Source organism: Macaca nemestrina, chromosome 17, assembly GCF_043159975.1.
Source record: "Macaca nemestrina isolate mMacNem1 chromosome 17, mMacNem.hap1, whole genome shotgun sequence".
NCBI classification, from domain to species: Eukaryota; Metazoa; Chordata; class Mammalia; order Primates; family Cercopithecidae; genus Macaca; species Macaca nemestrina.
The window spans coordinates 13,717,944-13,738,832 of NC_092141.1; the positions used below are offsets into that span (position 1 = coordinate 13,717,944).

General features: G+C 40.1%; 1 protein-coding gene across 1 annotated transcript in view; it reads right to left on the bottom strand.

The window, feature by feature from the left end:
* Positions 1–2,481: 2,481 nt before the first annotated feature.
* LOC105473537 (heparan sulfate-glucosamine 3-sulfotransferase 3A1) overlaps positions 2,482–20,889 on the bottom strand; it is a 103,265-nt gene continuing 84,857 nt past the window's right edge. The window contains exon 2 of the mRNA XM_011727350.3: positions 2,482–5,245. Coding sequence (XP_011725652.2) covers positions 4,624–5,245 — 622 coding nt within the window. The 3' untranslated portion in view covers positions 2,482–4,623. The remainder of the gene's footprint in view (positions 5,246–20,889) is intronic.

Sequence of the window (20,889 nt, forward strand, 5' to 3'; positions counted from 1 at the left end):
ATCAACATTTGGAAATTAAACTAAAAAAATTGGGCTATAGCCTGAAACATACTAACATTTTCTAATATCTCACAATGGAACCATATATTAGAAACAATTTCTATTTTCAGTTTTATTTCCTCCTGGCGTAACTAAAATTTGTTATTTTATGACTTCGTATGTGATGTCGCACTGCCTCATAATTTCCCCAAATTCACCCTTTTTCAAGCTTTTAAAGAAACGCCTGCCATTTCAGTATTCCAATACGTAGCAAACAGATTTATAATTTTCCTATCCATGTTCTTCTTCCGTATATTAGAGACTCAAGGCAAATCTGTTTGCACGTTGATGAAGATATTTCAAGGACCACAGATTCTACAATAACACCAGTGCCTCACCAACAGGGCTTGGGGTTGGGTTTTTAAAATTCCACTCTCCTTCAGTGATTATAGGATACAATAGGAGAATAAACAGGGACCCTTTTTTTTTCTGCACCAAGACTTATATTGGAATGAATCCCAGCAACACTTTTCTTGTGTTTGAGAACCATACATTTTTCTATTCTCTGATTCTATCGAAATTATGCACAAAGTTCTTGGGTTTCTAGGATATGAGGCAATAGGAATTTGCTCTCCTTTGCTATTATTCAGCAACTCGAGGCTATTTGTAACCATAGCACATCCATCTGAATTTAGCTGTTTAACAGAAATGGAGATATTTACTTCTCTCTCTAGGCACTTTGGTTTTGTCAGGTGACAAGAAATACAGTCACGGCCCTGTTGTGGAGGCAAATAGAAACTGCAAGGCTTGAACTTGAAAGAGCCTTTAGAAGTGTTTTATGGGAATGTTATTCTCCACCTGAAGCTGACTGATTCCATTTCTCACAATTGCAATTATCCATTTGTTGCAAGCTGCTTCTGTATCTTCATTATAAAAACAGAGTTTGGTTCCCTTTAGCATTTTTCCCAGCAAAGCACAACAGTAAACATTGCCCTGCTTATTAGAAGAAAGAAAGAGAGACAGAGAGAGAGAGAGAGAGAGAGAAAGGAAAGGAAAGGAAAAGAAAGAAGGAAGGAAGGAAAGAAGGAAGGAAGGAAAAAAGAAAGAAAGAAAGAAAAAAGAAAGAAAGAAAGAAAAAGAAAGAAAGAAAGAAGGAAAGAAAGGAGGGAGGGAGGGAGGGAAGAAAACAATAGAAAAGAAAGGTTTTCAAGAGAAAATCTAGAATGGTGACTGAAAGAATTACCAGTCCAGCGTTAATTAGAATGTGGCTTTTAGACCTGAGGCACACACTAGCTGTGACTGATCCTCATCTTAACCCAGGAACTGCAGCATGACTGACGTTTTGGTTGAGATCATTTTTGGTGATGGAGACTCTCCTGCGCGTTACAGAATGTTTAGCAGCATCCCTGGCCTCTACCCAGGATGCTAGTAGCACCCTACACTCCTCAACCCTTGAGACAACCAAAAATATCTCCAGACATTGCCCTGGCATGCAAATTCACCTTTTGTTGAGCACCCGTGTCTTAAGCCCTAGTGAAACCTAGTGAAACATCTGTAAAGTGAAACTAATGAGAGTAGAGAGCTGCTGTTATTGGTATACGGAGAAATAATGCATTTGAAAGGTTAGTCTGCAATATAAATATAAGGCATTATTATTTTATAGACACATTTCTTTATTCACATATTGAATTTAAGATATCTTCATGGGGAGCTGGGGACTCAGCAGGTCTCAGCTGGCAGAATACGATGAGACTGTTTAGGAGAAATGTATCCCCTTTTCAACTGTAATATCAAGAGTTAAGAATTTACAGACACGTCAATGTTTTAAACCCCCGCATAACAAGTTAACGAAAGGATTCAGGTGCTGAACAGGAATTTGATCCAAATGACCACTGAAGTTGGTTTCAGCTTTGAAGATCCTTTGAAAATAAGAAAATTAGAGTGGGATTAATATTTCTAGAATAATCAATATCCATTCTCTAGAAGCACATTAATCTCCATTTATTGAAATGAAATTCATTTCCCTAGAAGTGGCTAAGTTCTCTGGAGAATGGATATACTGTAGATGTGACCTTGGAAGCAAACTGCTCAAAACGAAACTGTATTTTCTAGGTGTTCTTCTTGAAAGACAACACTCTATACCTCTAAGAAACGGGAAGGGGATTGCGAGGCATGGCTTTGGAGCAGACAGCTCAGAGAATGGATGCTAAGGTGTTCCAATCGAGGTCAAAGCCTACGATTTGGTGTAGCTAAATGGACAAAATAAATGTGAGGTCAGGTTCATGCACAGCAGGGATGAGTACAGTATAGAGGCAGAAATGAATGGATATTCCTGTTAGGGAATACTGACTCTAAATCTTTATACATTTTGCTGGTACTTATCACTTCTAACACTCTAAGGAACTCATAGAAGCTTGAAGATTTTCCTGGCATTTTCTGTAGTCATTCATTTTGAAAATAATATGAACAAAAATATCTACGTTCAAAAAGAGATCCTTTGCATTCAATTCTGTTCTTTTATTATTTCTTTCACATTAAAAAAAATGAAGGTTGCAGAATGCAATTGTTTGTTTGTGCAAGCTACTTTTGCATAACGCCAAGCAAACACTTACAAAAGAATCAGTTGTACAAATAAAATGAGCTAAGAGAAATGATGATAAGAATTATCTTGTTGCAGCTAGTGATTCAAGTAGAATAAAAACAGTCTGTGGCACTGGGAAATTGAGGGCATAGCCATGAAGGAAATCAGCTGAAAAAAAGGTGACCTGGATTTGGGGTTTACTTAACTCCTGTAAATGGGATATTAACAGATAAATCGAAGATTTGGAGCAATGACACAATATCTAACATTTAAAAGATTTTTTTTCCTTCATTTTGATCCTATGTTAAGCTTCTCAAGAAATATTTACAACACCTGCTGCAGCATCTATGGTGAATGTACAATTGTATTGCATATTTTAAAACAACTTTAGTTTCTTTTGATTGACAACATTAGAGAAGAAAAAGAATATTATTTCAGAGTGTCTGGTCCTTTAAATTTTGGCAGATAAAGAAAACTTCCATGAAATAGAAGACATTTTTCCTCTTGGGTTTAAACCTCTAGTAAAATGTTGCTGACAGGCTAATTATAAATGTTTTATATATTTCGTGCATATGTGTTCCTCTCTAAACCAATTTAATTCCCATTAACGCTAATCTTGTTAATACCCACTCAGAGAGGAAAGGAATACTCTTAATAAACTATTGATTTATTTGAGTGATTTAAATAGAGGATGGGCAGAAACAGACGGGAGAAGAGGAAGAGCCACCATTTTCCCACAAATGAATTTCCTAGAATATTTCTCCAAATATTACCGAACATTAGGTTATAAATGGTATAAATAGGAAGGGGGGGGGGATAAAGTGACGAAGTGATCATCTTCCATCCATGAAAAATAAAAAAGTTAAAACGTTGAAAACGAATTGCTAATTAACTCTTTTAGAGTACTAGCTCCAAAGTTAGAAGCGAGATACTACAAAGAAAGGTAGGTTTTCTCTCTTTAAAAAGAGGTAAACCAAAAACACACACGAGACTCATACTTGTAAGCGCTAATTGAAATCTGTTTTTCTTTTTTTTTAAAAGTCAATTAAACCAACAAATGGGTAAGGTACGTTCCTAACACATCTTGTGCTACCCCTAGCATGGCTGGCCACCTTGTCCTCCGTGCAAGAATCCAATAATTCCTCTCCAATTCAATCAAGCATCCATCAGTCAAGATTTCTGTATCTCAGGCTATTTTTAGTAGCCAAGAGGCAAGACTGCTCTTAAGAGAGATTGTGTCCGGGTCTGAGTAGTTTTCTTGAACAGAACTATGTAATGAGATTGGGTGCCATGGAACTTAGAAAACAAGGAAACACCCTTTCTGGCCCTTTTCAGATCATCTGAAAACTAGCTAACCATTTCTAAAGGTGCAGATGCCTTCCTTCCCATTCTCCCTGGAAAAAGTGGCATAAAATACGGAACAAGTGGAAGATGGAATTTTGTCCAGGGTCCACCATTTAGCCTTTAGATACATCATTTCGCCTCCCAGCGACTCAGTTTTCCTTTCTGTAAAATGGGATAATAATCGTTACCTCCTGTGCTCTTATACGACAGAGCAAGATTTTTTTTAAAGTATTTTAATGATCAAAAACGTGTATTTGAAAGCACTATGAAAACTGTGAAATGGGGTACAAACATGATAATACTAACTGGGAAATAATTTAAGAAAAAGTGGCACAGGAAAAAGGGAGAAAAATATAAGGATAGATATCAATTTTATCAGGGTCTTGTATTAAAAAGAGAGAGATGTTTATCCTCAAGATTTTCTGAAAACTTTTAATGACAACTGATGCTTATACTTTATGACTGGGTACATAGAACATCAAATAAAACGGAACATTGAAAGACTTTAGATGAGTGAACTTTTCCTTTCCTGTTGATCCACGTGTTTGGCGTTGGTTATCCATTAAGATGGGGCTGGAGTGAGAACAATCTCTTAACATTCATTGAAAAAAATACCGAAACATATTTTCAGCACAAATATTAAACTGCCTCTTCTCTACCGAGTGGTAAAAAAATATATTATATTTTGATTTTTTTTTTTTTCTTTTTAAATTATATGGTTATCCATCCCAGCCAAAGTCGTGCCCGGTCATCTGGTAGAACTTGAGGTTGAAAGGCCGGTAGAACTCGCGCAGCCTGCGCACCACCTCGCGGTCGATCTCAGGGTGGGTCCTGCCCTTGGTCTTGCCCAGGCAGTGGGGCCGGCTGCTGCCCTCCGCCTTCTTCAGGCAGGGGAAGCCCTTGGTCTTGTTGAAGTAGAAGTGCTTGTCCGTGATGATCCGCTTGAGGCCCAGGAAGTCCTGCACGCGGCCCAGCTCGCCCGCCGGGTCGCTGATGAGCCGCTCGCCGCTCACGAAGAGCATCTGGCGGATGGGGAAGTGGCGCAGCCAATGCTCCAGGTGCTTGGCGTAGATGCCGATCTGGATGGCGCTCCACGACGTGTCGATGAGGCCCGTCGTCCTGTTTTTGAACGTCAAGCTCTCGAAGGTGGGGATGTCGGGCCGCTTGGACAGCGTCTGTGTGTAGTCCGAGATGGCCCTGGTCACCGGGTCCCGCACCACCACGATGAGCTTGGTGTCCTTGGACATGGCCGAGATGCGCGCGGGCGCCTCCCGCGTGACGAAGTAACTGGGCGTCTTCTCCATGGTGATCTGCCCGTCCAGGGTTCTGGGCATCAGGTCCCTGAGAAAAGCAAAAAGACACGTCAGAGATGTGCATAGAGAGCTCAGTCCCAGGAGAGACGGTCAAGTACACACTGGAGCCAGGCAGCAATTCCAGCTCCCCATCCCCCGCCCACTTGCTAGATGTCTGATGATGGCACAACGAGTTCCGCACCTCAGATTCCTCGTGTATTGAGCAGAGAATAATAGTATTACCCATCGCGTACAGTTTTGTGATGATTAAACGAGTTAATATACCTCAACAGCTTAGAAAAGTGCCTGGCACCGAATAAATGCCATGTTAAGTTTCTGTGTTTTATTATTGTTTATCCACAGTGCTGTAAGAAAATAACCTTGGTCAAAATCTTCAGGTGAATTAGAATATTGTCATCAACACAATTATACTGTTATGAGATAGTATTAAAATATCCTGAGTCCTTCCTGTAGTTTTCTTATAAACAAAGCAATTATATTCAACATCGCGTAGCATATTACACAAAATACTTATGTTTGTAATTCCTGAGTTTTGCAGCCACAAACAAGACTTATTAAAGAATCCATCTTTTGCCTAATGATTTGAAATGCCATCATTATCATATTCTAAATATGTTGATTCCTTTCTACATTGGCCCAATTATAAGTGATTATCGTGTGATAGTATATTTTCATGTACACCAGAGTACATTCCGACTTTCTATTGTTCAACTTGCCCTTGATGATTCTTGTCTGTTTATTCCTCCTGACAAATGAGATATCACCTTGTCACATTAAAAACAAAAACCCAGTTGGAGCCTTGATAAAGCAGATAGTGCTTCTCTATTCAAGAAGGCTTTCTACTGACCTCGCCAGTCAAAACATATGAACAGGAGAGATTACATCTATTGGTTCTTCCAACTTAAGTATACTGCAATTAAATGCACTATTTGTTGAGATAGATACAGACAGATGGATAGTCAGAGATCTTTAGTTATTTCATTTTGTAGTTTTGATTTCTCTTTTAATGTAGGCATTATCTAGGCTTGTATTATATCTTTAATTCCGATGATAGATTTGTTACTTTTGTTCATGGAATTTGTGGTTCGTTTTTATTTTGCATCTGCAGGGAAAGGATACACTTTGTGTCATGGGAGCTTGCAGTTATTAATTCCCTGTGATTTTTGTCCCAGCTACACCATCTGGGCTAACTACATTTTGTGAGACACGTCAAACATACACAAAAGCAGAGAAAATTGTCAAATCAATCTCATACACCTCACATCCAGTTTCAGAACTTCAGGATGGCCAATTTTATTTCTAAATCCCTTCATTTCTGCTTCCCCAACAGGCCAGCTGGATTATTTTAAAGTCATTCACAAACATCCTATCAATGGATTAATAAGTATTCCTGCTCCCCTCTGCATTATTTCTGGCACAAATTCCTCAATCTCTCAGGCAATCGGATGGCCCTGATACTCCCTTAGTTTTAATGATGCAGGTACTGGGACTCAGAAAACTATACTCCAAAATGAAGGCCTCAAAAGCAGCCTCAGAAGCAGAAGTTTTTCTCTGAACTTCTCCTGCCCTTCTGTCTTTCAGTCCTACTCTTACGCAAGACTCACCATAGAAACTAAAATCCCTCTCCCCCAAGGCAGGTCATAGAAACCGGAACTCCTTTTCCCCAAAGCCAGCCATAATCCTAAAAACATTACCCTAACTTTCCTTCCACTTTTCTGTATAAAAATTGGCCATAAAGAAATTATCTGACCTATCCTGTTTGACTGTAGGTCATAAGACCTTCATTCCTGAGAGGGTCCTGCCCCACACCTAACAGGAAGGAAGGCGTGCTCAGAGAGGCCAAGAAGAATCTAGACAGAGAGGCCTTGCGGGCTTCCCCCACTGGGTCTATTTGGGTTAGATCATACCCTTTTTGTCCAATCAGATTTCTATACAACTGTTCATATTTAGCTAAGCCCAAGCATAAAAATGGACAATTTCCTCTGTATCTTTAAGTCTTCCCTCTGAAGGCTCTTGCATATACAGTAATAAACGTGTATGCCTTTTCTCCTATGAATCTGTCTCTCATCAGTGATTTTCAGCAAACCTTCAGGAGTTGAAGGGGAAGTTTTCCCTTAGCCCATACTCAGGTTTCCTCCCATTTTTTTTGGCGGGGTGGGGCGGTTATTTTTGTCATTTCAGTCGGGTTAGCTTTACTTTTTATAGGCATTTGCTTTCTGTTTCTGAGCTTTTAATTTTTGAAATAAATGTGAACTTCCTTTTTCAAAATAACTCTTAAGGTACCTCATTACCCATCTCCTAGACAGACCTTAAGGTCTGGGTAAGAGTAAGCGAAGACCAGATAGTTTGGTGTTGACACAAAGGAGACACACATTGGCATAACCATCTATGCAGATTCCGTGGTGTGAATGCATATAACTCATTGCTCTGTGACTCCTTTTATGGAACTGAAAAGTTGGCTAGGCCAACCTAATATAAAAGCTTACGTTACTCTTGTCTAAGGTGAGCCAGGAGATTTATCCAGAGATGGTTGGAATTTCTCAGTGAAGGAAATTTAAACAAATGTGTGAAAAAGTTTTGGGCTTGAAAAGCAACCATCAACTACATAGAAGTGATAAGAAAGAGTATTTATAGATTTTTTTTGAAAGAGCCAGCCTTGCTGTCTCTTTTTTTTTCTATATATCTCTGACGTTTAACTACTTTATTTCAAATTTTGACCAGTAAAATAGAGAGAGCATAATACTTCACTTGGGAGCTCCTGGTTGGCCTACTGGGGAAGGGGTTGGGTGTATGGGTGTGGTTGGGGTGGGCAAGAGCTGCAGGAGACTTTGCAGAGATTGAGGCTATAGATTGCGCTGGGCCAGAGGAAACACTGCTAAAACCACTAAAAAAAGGAACCATAGTTTAAATAATCTCAATAGAGTAGGGAAAAGAGCTATCCAACATACGAGGAGTTTGAAGAGGAAACAGCTAAAATCGGATTGCAAAAGAAAAACACATTCATTACTGTCACTGGCAGGGTGAGGAAAACTGACTGATTTAGCATGGGGTGGGTGTGGAGAGTTGGGCTTAACTATAAGCTACCTGCAAGCTTCTTTCTGCAAAAATAAAGAAACGATAGTCTAAATAAATCCTAATCAAGCTTACATTGTAGAAAATGGTTGCTTTGTGACAGGACTCACAACAGAATTCTTTAAATTGCAATCTTTAAATCTTTTTTTTCAAAAAATTCAATAAAAGGGATAAACATTTTTTTTGAAAAAAGTCAATGAAGGGGATACTTTTTTTCATACATTTTCTTATTGCAAATTTTACTGCATTTTAATGTTCAACACAGCACCATACTAGCATATAAAACAAAAGGCTTATGTATGTTGGAATACTGCATTTCAAAGTGTCTAGAACTTGGAAATCATTCTTCTTTACCACAGTAAGGTACATATTAGGTTGGTGCAAAAATAATTGTGGCTTTTGCAATTATTGGCAAAACCACAATTACGTTTGCACCAACCTAATACTTTTAATGGCAACACCTACAATTACTTTTGCACCAACCTAATACTATGACTGTGCTTTGTGTAAAAGCTGGGGCCCGGGATGGGTAGTGAAAGATCTATTACAGTATTACAAAAGGTCTATAGAAATACCAGGCAGGCTATGGGAGCACGAAGGTGTGTGCACTGAGAAATCACATGAGGTTTGCCTGAAGACAGAACAGGTGAGGAAGGATGGGAGAAATTCAACTGGATGATGGGAGGCATAGGTCCTAGGAGAACTTACTTTCCAAGCTACGTAGTGTAGACCATTCCAACCTCCCCTCTAAATAGTGAGTAGAATTTGGAAACATTTACAGTAGGTATAAGGATGAGGAAATGGGTTGAGACCAACACTGTAAGGAAAAAAAATATAGAAGTGTATTTGTTTTGTCCTGAGGGAGGCAAAGATAAGCAGAAATTTCACAAGCAAATTAAGAATTATTGCAAGGTAGATTATACACAGTTGCTCTTCTTCCCATAGAACTCAAAGAGAATTCACAATAGCCAAAGGGCGGAAGCAACCCGAGTGTCTATTGACAGATGAGTTAATAAACAAAATGTGGTTTATGCATACAATGGAATATTATTCAGAAATTCTGACACACACTCCAACCTGGATGAACCTTGGGGACATTATGCCAAGTGAAATAATCCAGTCACAAAAAAACAAATGCTGCATGAGTTCACTTATATGATATATCTGGGGTACTCAAATTCATTGAGACAGCAAGTAGAATGGTGGTTTCCAGAGGCTGTAGGGAAGAGGAACAGAGAGTTATTGTTCAGTAGGTATGAAGTTTCGGTGTTATAAGATTAAAAGAGTTCTCGAGGTTGATCACATAGCAACATGTATGTACTTAACACTACTGAACCTAAGGATGGTTAAAATGGTAAATTTTATGTTATGTGTATTTTACTATAATTTTTTAGAAAAGAACTTAAGGGAGAACAAACATTTCAGTGGCATTGATAGAAATTAGTTAGACAAAAGAGTCTTTTTGTTTTATGGTTAATTAAACATTAGAACAATGTACCGCTGAAGGAGATTGTGGTTTTGCTAAAAGGGAAATACAATTTATGAGATTTTTGTGCAGCTGATCTCGAATCAAAAAATGAGGTTTGTGGTCCATGCCCACTGCCTGCTGCATGATTATGAGATAGTAATTTAGCATCTCTATGCTCAGTTTATTCACCTTACCAGAAAAATCAAGTCAAAGTTTCAAAATTCCTGGACTGTAATGAAGTGTCAACATGACCATTATTACTGTAGGGAATAGAGGGAAGCAATCTTTTTAAGAATGTGACACCCAGTGTTCTGAATTCCCAACTTCCGGGAGAACTCCACTTAGTCCAGCTAACAAAGGGTTCAGAGAGTTAGAGCTCTTTGCCATGTTCCTGACACACCTGCCCATTTGTCATTCAGACAATGAGGATGCCTGGTTTGAAGGCCGTGAGCTGGCTACATTATTTGGAAGGGCAGAGCCTGGCTTATTATCTTATTATGGTGTGAGAGAGATGAGTTCAGTTTTTAAGGGGATTTCATATCCTTCCATGGCATGGGTGCAGTTGTGCCAGGAAGGCAACTGCTGGGCAATGTTAAATCTGGCTCACACATCATGCCACTCCACTGTGCTGGGGAATTCCATTCTGGATCTGATCTGTCACCCTGGGTAAGGCTCTCGGGGCCTAGGGTTGTTAGAGCTGCTGTGCGTCTGTGGTGCAGGAAGTGTTATGGTCAAGCAGGAACCATGATAGACACGCTAAGTTGTCTTCTGTTTTCTATCCCAGCCTTCAACCAGGTCAGCAGTTAATGGTGGGAGTACTAAAATGACCCAGAGGACTTTCCCACTGCCATACTACTGAGGGGACAGACCTGCCTCCATGGTTGTGCCTTAACGATGGTCCAAGAGGCAAGCGTAGAACTCTAGCACTGGCTGCATCACTGCCACCTCTATGATCTGGGAACCACCTGAGAGAGCCCTCCATGACACTCAACAACACATATGCATGGTGCATCCAATATGTGCAGGAAAAAATAAAAAGAACTACCCTCATGTGCCTCACTCTTCTTATCCATTTGGGCCATTTGCCCTGAATTCTCATTGCCGTCATGTTGTCTTTTGCTCCTTCACCCTCCCTCTGGAAGTACTACTGGCCGTCTCTGAAAGTACTTCTTCCAAAAAACAATTACCCTGTTACCCTTCCCCATTTTATTTTTAATCAATGACGTTTGGTCAATTTTCTATTTATATGGAAAAATAAATCTTGGCATTTGCCTCCAGCTATCTAGGAAAAATTAATTCCAGGTCGTCTGCTGATACAAATATAAGTGGTGAAACAATCAACTTTTGGAAGGAAACCTAGAACATCTTGATGATTTTGAAGGAGGTAAAGTTTTGTTAGTTTCTTAAAGGAGCAACTATAATGCGAAATAAATAAATAAATAAATACATAGGGCTGGGGGCGGTGGCTCACGCCTGTAATCCCAGCACTTTGGGAGGTGAAGGCAGGCTGATTATGAGGTCAAGAGAGCGAGACCATCCTGGCCAACACGGTGAAATCACGTCTCTACGAAAAATACAAAATTAGCTGGGCGTGGTGGCGTGTGCCTGTAGTCCCAGCTACTCGAGAGGCTGAGGCAGGAGAATCGCTTGAACCTGGGGGGTAGAGGTTGCAGTGAGTTGAGATCAGGCCACTGCACTCCAGCCTGGCAAGAGAGCAAGATCCACCACAAAAAACAAACAAACAAAAAACTCCTATAAATCAATAATTAAAATAACTACACAGCATAGAAGAAAAACAGGCAAAAAGCTGGAATAAGCACTTTTGAAGGAAGCAAAGTTTTGTTAACAGAATACCATATCCACAAAATTACAGCTAGATAGGAGGAATAAGTTCTGGTGTTCTGAAGCACTGTAGGGTGAATATGGTTAACAACAATTTCGTGTATATTTTCAACAAGCTGGAAGGGAAGATTTTTGAAAGTTCACAACACTAAAAAGTAATAAATGTTTGAGGTGATGGATATGCTAACTACCCTGATCTGATTATTACATTGTATACATGTATTGAAATATCACTCTGTGTCCCGTAAGTATGTACAATTATTAGGTGCCAACTAACAATGAAATTGAAAATTAAAAAAAAAAAAAAAGTAAATAATCAATAAACACACGAGGAAGGCACTGAACTTCATCGGTCATCAGGAAAATGTAAAGTAAAACACAATAGCATACACACCCACTGGTCATCTAGAATAAAAGCTCACAGAGAATTCTGAGTTTGGGTGAGAATGTGGAACTGGCACTTTAGTGGTTAAAGAGTAAACTGGCACAGTGACTTTAGAAAACTCTTTGGCACTATCTGCCAAACATGTGCATTCACTGTGACCCAGCCATTTCATGGCCAGGGCTATACTCAATGGAAATGATACATATGTTCACCAAAAGACAGGTTCACAAATGTTCACAGACAATCCTAATAGTCCCCATTTCAAGCTCTCCAAATGTCCACCCAAAATAGACGCACGTAGATCTTAAACAGTGAGATCTTAAACAGCACACAGAATGAATGACTTAAAACCTGTGGGTGGGCCAGGTATGGTGGTTCCCACCTGTAATCCCAGGCCTTTGGGAGGCCAAGGTGGGTGGATCATGAGGTCAGGAGTTTGAAACCAGCCTGACCAACTGGTGAAACCCCGTCTCTACTAAAAATACAAAAATTAGCCGGGTGTGGCGGCAGGCACCTGTTACAAGTCCCAGCTACTTGGGAGACTGAGGCAGAAGAGTGACTTGAACCCAGAAGGCGGAGGTTGCAGTAAGCTGAGATTACACCACTGCACTCCAGCCTGGGTGACAGAGCGAGACTCCATCTCAAACAAACCACAAGATCTGTGGGTGAACATCACAGTGTTAACAAACAAAGCCAGTCACAAAAAAGGAAACACTGTATGATTTCCTTTATAAAAAATGTTCTTAAACAGGCCAAACTCATCTATCCCCTTCAATGTCAAAATGGAGGTTACCCTTAGCGGGGATCACTGTCTAGAAGAGGGCATGAGAGGGACTTCCAGGCCAAAGGAAAAGTACCAATTCACGACCTGGTGCTGGTCACAGAAGCATATCCATTTTGTGAAAATTTATGGAGCTCTATCCCATGATTTGTGTCCTTTTTTATATTTATGTTGTACTTGAATTAAGATTTTACTACTCTTATAAAAAATAAATGGACCGATATCCCATAATGCTCCAAGAAAAGCATGATTTTTTTTTAAAGGGTATTTGCGAAGCCCACTATGTCTCCAATTTGTGTAAATTTAGATCACAAAGGAGAAGGAATGGAGATCATATACCTAGGAGTCAGGCGTCCTCTCCAAGACCACTTCTCCCTCACCCCAGGTAAATGATAAGGACGGCATCTGCCCCTCACATGGACCCCTATGAGCACAGTGGTGTGCAGTGTAACCTGGAGGATGTGTTTCAAGAGTGTGAACTCAGAAAAGAGAGAACTGAAGAATAAGTTACACTTGCAAAACATTTGGGCGACGACTTTCTCAGCTAATCCTTACGCAGCCAAAAAAGAGATAAGGTAAGTAATTACATTCCCTAATTTTTCTGACGAGGAAGCTGAGGTCCAGAGAGGCTGAGCAGTATGCTGACGTCTTCATACTCACTGTATGGAAGGTGATGGATGGTCCTCCCAATGCCTAGTGCAAGAGTATTTCTATTGCAGCGGGTAAGAGAAAGTCAGCAGCCAAAGGGGATTACAAAAATCATATACAGACAATGGCGCCAATGGAGCAAATTCAACAGATGGAAAACATGGGAACCTGAGAGAGTTATCCAGAAGGTAGCTGTGAAGATCCTGAAAGAACTAAATCCTGAATTGAATACAGATGAGATGAAGAAATTTGTCTGCTTGAATTGGGGAGCTGTACGAAATTAGACCAAAAAAGATGATGGTTTGATTAATGTCAGTGATATATTAAATCTGAAGCAGTGTGCAGGTTTGGAGCAGGAAAGGACTGCAGGTGGTTAAATACTTTAGGGGGCTCTTCCAACAGAATCCAAGCTCGAGGAGTTAAAGACCTGGATTAGGGTGCTGACAGTGGGAAAGACAGGGTGGGTGAGGACAAAAGAAATATTTAGAGTATAATCGGTGAGGCTAGATAGCTGATTTATGACTGAAACAATGTAGACATTTGCAAAAAAGAAAGGTGGAAAATAATACAAATTTTATTAAAGTGAACAATTATTTTGAAGAAGGAAGTGGTCCCCTCTCCCCATCAAAAAAGAAAATTTGGGCCGGGTGTGGTGGTTTACGCCTATAATTCCAGCACTTTGGGAGACAGCGGTGGACAGATCACCAGGTCAGGAGTTCGAGACCAGCCTGACTACCATGGTGAAACCCCGTCTCTACTAAAAATACAAAAATTAGCCAGGTGTGGTGGCATGTGCCTGTAATCCCAGCACTCAGGAGGCTGAAACAGGAGAATTGCTTGAACCCGGGAGGCGGAGGTTGCAGCGAGCCGAGATCTCGCCACTGCACTCCAGCCTGGGCAACAGAGTGAGACTTCACCTCAAAAAATAAATAAATAAATAAATAAATAAATAAATAAATAAATTGGATTTCTGTTTCAGTAGAGTCAGAGTTACTTTTTTTTTTTTAAAGTTAGGATTTCTACATGAGGATTCTAGTGGAGACAAAATAGTATTCGTTTTATTTTAAACTATGACACAGATGGATCATGTATCTCCATGAAGACAACATAGTTTTATAGGAAACTCAAAAGCAGGAATAGTAATAAGGATTTCAGCCTTGATTTTGCTATTAATAAGCTGTGTGATCTTGGGCAAATCACTTTCGTTCCCCTGGCCTCGATTTCTTCACAAACAAAAAAAGCGTATTGTCCTCAATGTCGGTAGGACTTCCCATCTCTAAGATTTCATGTAGGGAGTGAGACTTTAATTCCTTTTTAACTTGTATTTAAAGCTCTGTGCAGCATTATGCTGCTGTGTTCTGAAGTATGGCTCCACCAATCACATCAAGAGATTTGTATAAATAATGACACAGGGCAATTCTGCATCAACAGAATTGATTTCAAAATCAATGAGATCTGAAAGAATGCAGTTCAAATAACTGATGCCAAGAGAAAGTGCTGAGGTTAGTTAAAATGAAAGTGAACTTGATATATCCCTAGGGCTTGGGAGCAGCAGAAAGACCAGGAAATCTATGAGCAGAGAGGTCTCACTATATTCCACAAGGCAAGTGATGAAGGAGACCCACGTCTATCCTGTGCTTCTTCTGTGCCTGACACGTTGAAATGAGATGTCAAAGTCAGGAGGCCGGGTGCGGTGGCTCATGTCTGTAATCCCAGCACTTTGGGAGGCCAAGGCGGGCGGATCGCCCGAGCTCAGGAGTTCGAGGCCAGCCTGGGCAACACGGTGTAACCCCGTCTCTACTAAAATACAAAAAAAAAAAAAAAAAAAAAAAAATAGCCAGGCCTGGGGATGGAGGCCTGTAATCCCAGCTTCTCAGGCGGCTGAAGAGGGAGAAATGCTTGAACCCGGGAGGCGGAGGTTGCGGTGAGCCAAGATTGTGCCACCACACTCCAGCCGGGGTGACAGAGCGAGACTCCATCTCAAAAAAAAAAAAAAAAAAAAGAAAGAAAAATGTCAACGTCAGAAGATGAAATTCATGGATAGGACTACATTAAAAATAATAGATCCAGGGCAGCCAGAAATTTAAGTTCAGGGTCCTTAGGAAGAGATAATGAAGACAGAAGAAAATGAGCACTTACCGAGCATTTACTGTAGAACAAGGTCTGATGTATTATTTCTTCAGTCTCACAACTAAAATGAAAAGCTAGAATTATTCCCCTCATTTTACAGATGGGGAAATAGGCTCACAGAGATAATGTGACTTATCCAAGCACGCATGGTTGCTAATAGGGCAAGAATGAAAACCCAGGTCCATCCAGCTCTAAAGTGCATATTCTTTCAACCTTCGGAAACAGTCAGGGAACATCAGAGTGACTTTTGGTTGACATTCCTGGCCATCTCTGACATTCTGCCAAAACATATGAGTGTTAAATGCATTCTTTACATATCCATCTCTGAATGCAAATCACCCTTCCTGAAATCTTGCGAACAGGTAATATACATCATATGTTTTCCGAAGGCTATCTTCTGCAAGGGACATCCTGCAAAGGGAAGTCCCTGAGTTGTAATGCAAAGGTAATGTGCCTTGAGGAATAAATAAATCTGGCCCATGAACATGTACTTTTTTTAAGTCTGTACAACCAAACAGAACTGTGTGTCTGTTTTTGGAAGCCTCCGGCAGCAGAACATGCTAGAAAAACATGCTCTTTTCATGGCCACGGCGAGAAGGTAGTTCCTGTGGGTCCTCGATGGTGTATGTCTGGGAGCAGGGGAAACTGCTGGAAACTCTCCATGCTGTCAGCTCGCCATCCCTTGGGCCGAGTCCCACTCACATTAATATTTCTTTTCCTGCTGTTGTTACGTGGGACCCCTCCGAAAACGTGACTTAGAAGGATGGAAAGAAAACTCCCTTTACTTGTTGTTTGAATTGGCTTCTGTGGGTAGGAAGACTTATGTCTTTGAACCAGCTCCCACACTAACTGAATCTGGATATGCAATTCTAAGAACCAAATCATCATCAAGATAAGCTGAACATCAGGGTGAGAGGTTGGGACACTGACCGGCGTCACTGATAGCAGGCTCCTTTTAAAACTTTTAATGACCAGGTAAAGAAGAAAGAGAGAGAGAAAAAAAAACTGGATACTTATTCTCACTAGTCTTTATGACACAATATGTACCAAAGCTTACTTCAAGAAAACAGCACAGCGTTCCCTGGACTCTAGGGGAGGAGAGAAAAGTCAAGGACTCTTGATCGTTAATTTGGGGGAGCCTCATGAAAAGATAACGAATCCTTCTGTAGTCAGGTCAGATCAAACAATCTTCCTGGAAGACAAGGGGCAAGAGTGTTTTGGGCTCCTAAATTCAAGTAAGAACGCTTTATGTTTCTGTTGGATCTTAGAGTTTCCCAAGCAATTCCACACATTTTCTCTTTCATTGACTCTTAGAAACAGTAAAAATAAACCAGTAACTTCCAAGGCTCATTGCTTCAACCCCTGATCCCCCTTTCTATGTTAACTTCGTTGGGGGAACTCATGTAATTCATAAGATGTGAAATACCATTTCTAACACGGTATGCATTGTCCCAAATTCTGTTTTAAAGTGGTTTCTGTCTCCTAGGAGCTGGTGTGTTTCTATCAATGTCCTATCAAAGTATCAGATAATATCCAGAGAAATAACCTTACAACACTGAAAACTAAAATTCACAAACAACCGAATTATGTCAGAATCTGTAAGACGATCAGAGCCTAAGAAACCACCTGGGAAAGGTAGGAATACGTCGTTCTTCCCCACCGTGGGGCCATCGCTGGACTTCTGACATTCCTTGTGTACCAAGCAAAAAGTAACATTTCCTACTCTGAGAGTAAGCATCTCTTTAATTTTTTTTTTTTTTTTTTTTTTTAGCCTAGGTGCCACTCTTGCCTGACCCTGGTCCTGGCCCTGGCAGAGGCACATACTTTGAAAATACTAGCAAGTTTTTAGAGTTTGAGAAAAAAGAAAGTACTTCCTTGCATTTAAACAGAAAGAGAAACAAATAACACAACACCTAGGCTACTGACAAATGAAGGAGGAGACGGGGGAGTTGGGCCTTAGCCTTCAGTAATAAGTGCCAAAAGTGGAGAAGAGCTTAAAAGAAAAAGACCTTTATGCTCAGCTAAGTTTTATTTCATTTGATGACATATCAAAATGACATTTTCAGATATGCAATGGTTTAAAAAACTTAACACCCATGTAACCCTGGGAAACAAACAAACTTGAAAGTTCATGTCAACTGAGCAATAGATAGAGAAAAATTAAAAGCACAAGAATGAAAAAGTTAGTGTATTTCAGTAAAATATGGGGCCATCTAAAATCAGTCAGAATAGAAATGTCTTAAAGAATTATTCTTAATGTATGCGTAAAAATGATGACAAATACATAGCAGAAATAAAATGTAATTAAGTTAGTTAGGAGCTGAAGCCTGAACAATAATTACAAGCCCTTAGAAGTGTGTGTGTATTTGGGTGCGAGAGAGAGAGAGAAAGAGAGAGAGAGAGAGACAGAGAGAGATTGATAGGTTACAAGGAGACAGAAAAGAGACTAAGAAGATAGGAGAAAAAAGAGAAGAATCTAGAATCTACCAGAGATAGGAAAGTGCAAGGACCGTATTCTTCCAAGCAGTACCACTAAAAATTAGAACTGGAAAAAACCTTAGAAATCCCCTAATCCAGCTGCTTCATTTCACGGATATTGAAAGGTTTGAGAAGGAGCTTCTCCTAAGTCATTCAGCCAAAAGAACACAAAAAGCCAGGCTTAGATTCTGAGTCTTCTGACGCTTGGCTCACTGTTCTTTCTAAGTTACATTATTCTGCCTTAATTCTAGAAATATAATGTGCCCAGGGCTTGATTACTTGAAAAACAAAATCCATCTTGGGGGCGTGGGTGGAATTCCCTTGTAGTGCTTCTGAACTGTGAAAGTTATATTAAATGTTGAATCCTGATTAAAGGAAGAATTGGCTTTTCTTCAGCCTACCTGGTTCTCATAACCATGATATGAGGTCAGCATCTAGAAGGGGAGAATGGAATTCTTATTCAAAGTGGGGAGAGTCTGGGCCAAGGGCAGGCCCCTCTCCTGGCTCTGTGGTGGCTGCCGCAGCAAACCCAACATCTAGGCTGATCTGGGCTCTTGACAGGAGTTTTATAAATGATTAGTTTGAGAGCTGTGCTATCGGCTTTTGTGCAACTGCGGGCAGCTGCTTCGGAACAGAGCTCTCATCAGCCTGGAATTATCGGGTCTTTGCATATGTGTGGCTGGAGATAAGGGGGAATATGTGCTTTTCCTTGTTTGGAAATCAACAATCTAAGGAGAGTGGGGAAGCTGAGAGAGAAACATGATGAGGATAAATCTAAAATTTTAGAAAGGTTCTTTGTTACATTTTGGCAATGGTGGTATTTTTTGTTGTTTGCTTGTTCATTCCTTATTTTTCTGTCAGTTTATTTTATTCTACTTGTTAGGTTCTGGACACAGACTAGGTGCTAAATCAATACGTCTTGCAAGTTTGAACCAGGAAAAGTGACTTGCAGCTACGATTTTGGCAGGAGTCTGGGGTCTTGAACTGCTAGGATATTCTTTCTAAAATTTGCCATCCTCGCCCTGTGTGAATATCTCAGTGTCCTTGATTTTTTTTTTTTTTTTTTTTAGACGAAGTCTTGCTCTGTGTGACTCACGCCGGAGTGAAGTGGCGCGATCTTGGCTCACTGCAACCTCCACCTCCCCCGTTCAAGTAATTCTCCTGCCTCAGCTTCCTGCATAGCTGGGATTACAGGCACCCGCTACCACGTGCTTGATTTTGAACAGTAGAAAAGGAGAAACATTTTGTCTCATACAGATCAAAACAAACTTCCAAAATAATCTCTTATTAATCACTCTTATGATATAAAACCTTAATAATGTCATCATGAAATGAGGCATGCAGACAAAACAAACTTTAGGAAATCCATCCCTGAGTGCGCATTTTACACAGCCTCTTGGTGCAGCTGTACCATACACCACTAAGAAGTAAAACCATCCATCCAATAGGGACACAGGCAAGAAGGGCTCTGGCTTTAAGTCCCACAATTTGGAAGTTCCCACAAATTGCACACACACACAAATTTATTACAGAAACTGTCACTCCAGCATCAGCATAGTGCAACCAGAAACCCTAAATACCCACCCTCCTATTTAAATCCCAGGGAAATGCTTCGGCAAACCTCTTGCCCTGTGTCTTTAAAACAAAAGGTCCAAATGCTGAGAACATACAGGGGTTGTGTTGCAGCCTACAGACACTGCTTCCAGTCTGGGGAAGGATTTGGGTGAGGGAAGTAGTTAGCTCAGAGAAAAAAACAAATCAAATTAAGTAACTTATCCAGGGCTTCCTATCACAGAGCATGAAATAGCGTCTTGAAGTAAAAGTATCATGTCCTAGCATTACTGAGTGCTCATTTCTCTGCTTCTCCTCCTAATCCAGTTCACGGTCCTGAAGATATTAACACATTATAGAAGTACTCACAACATTTGCACTTGGAGGTGGAGGGGCATATTTCATAATGGAGCAAATGATGCCACTCTGACATGTATAAACATGTAGGTCCAGATGAAACAGCTGAAGTATGGTACTGACGCTAGTGGCAACTAGATGGATGTTAAAAGCTAGAACAGAGAACAGTTCTAATTTTATAAATATGTTTGAGATTTAATTACAATTTAAAAATTAATAAGAAGTCAATTTAAAATAATTTTTATTTCAAAATTTTGTATTTATTAATTAGAATCTACATTTTGTCTTTGAATTTTGATAGATAACTTGGAATATTTTAGAAATAAAGACAACTTTTAAATACACATGGAAATAACTTTCATTTCTTAAATTTTACATTTACTTTTTTTGATCAAAATATGTTCAAATTTGTATACTTGCACTTCAAAAATTCTTTAGAGCAGAGGTCATCCAACTATGGCCCACAGGTCAACCCCAGCTAGTTTCTTTAAACTGCATGATTCCATTTATATGACACATTCAGAACACGCAAATCTATAGTGACAGAAAGCAGATTAGTTGTTGCCAAGGGCTGAGGGGAGTGGCGAATGGGAGTGAGTGTTTAATAGGTATGACGTTTCCTTTTGACGAGATGAAAGTGCTCTGGGATTGGATAGCAGTGGTGGTCAGCTATTTTTGTCAGTAAAGTTTTATTGAAACATAGCCACGTCCATTTGCAAATGTATCCTCTCTGGCTGCTTTTGAACCACAAACACGGGACTGGGTACGTGTGACAGAGATCACGTGGCCTGAAAAATATTCATTATCTGGACCTTTTCATAAAACATTTTTCACTTCCTGCTTTAGACCATTGCTGTCAGTAGAATAAAATTAGTATTCAACACTTTGGGAGGCTGAGGCGGGTGGATCTCAAGGTTAGGAGACGGAGACCATCCCGGCTAACACGGTGAAATCCCGTCT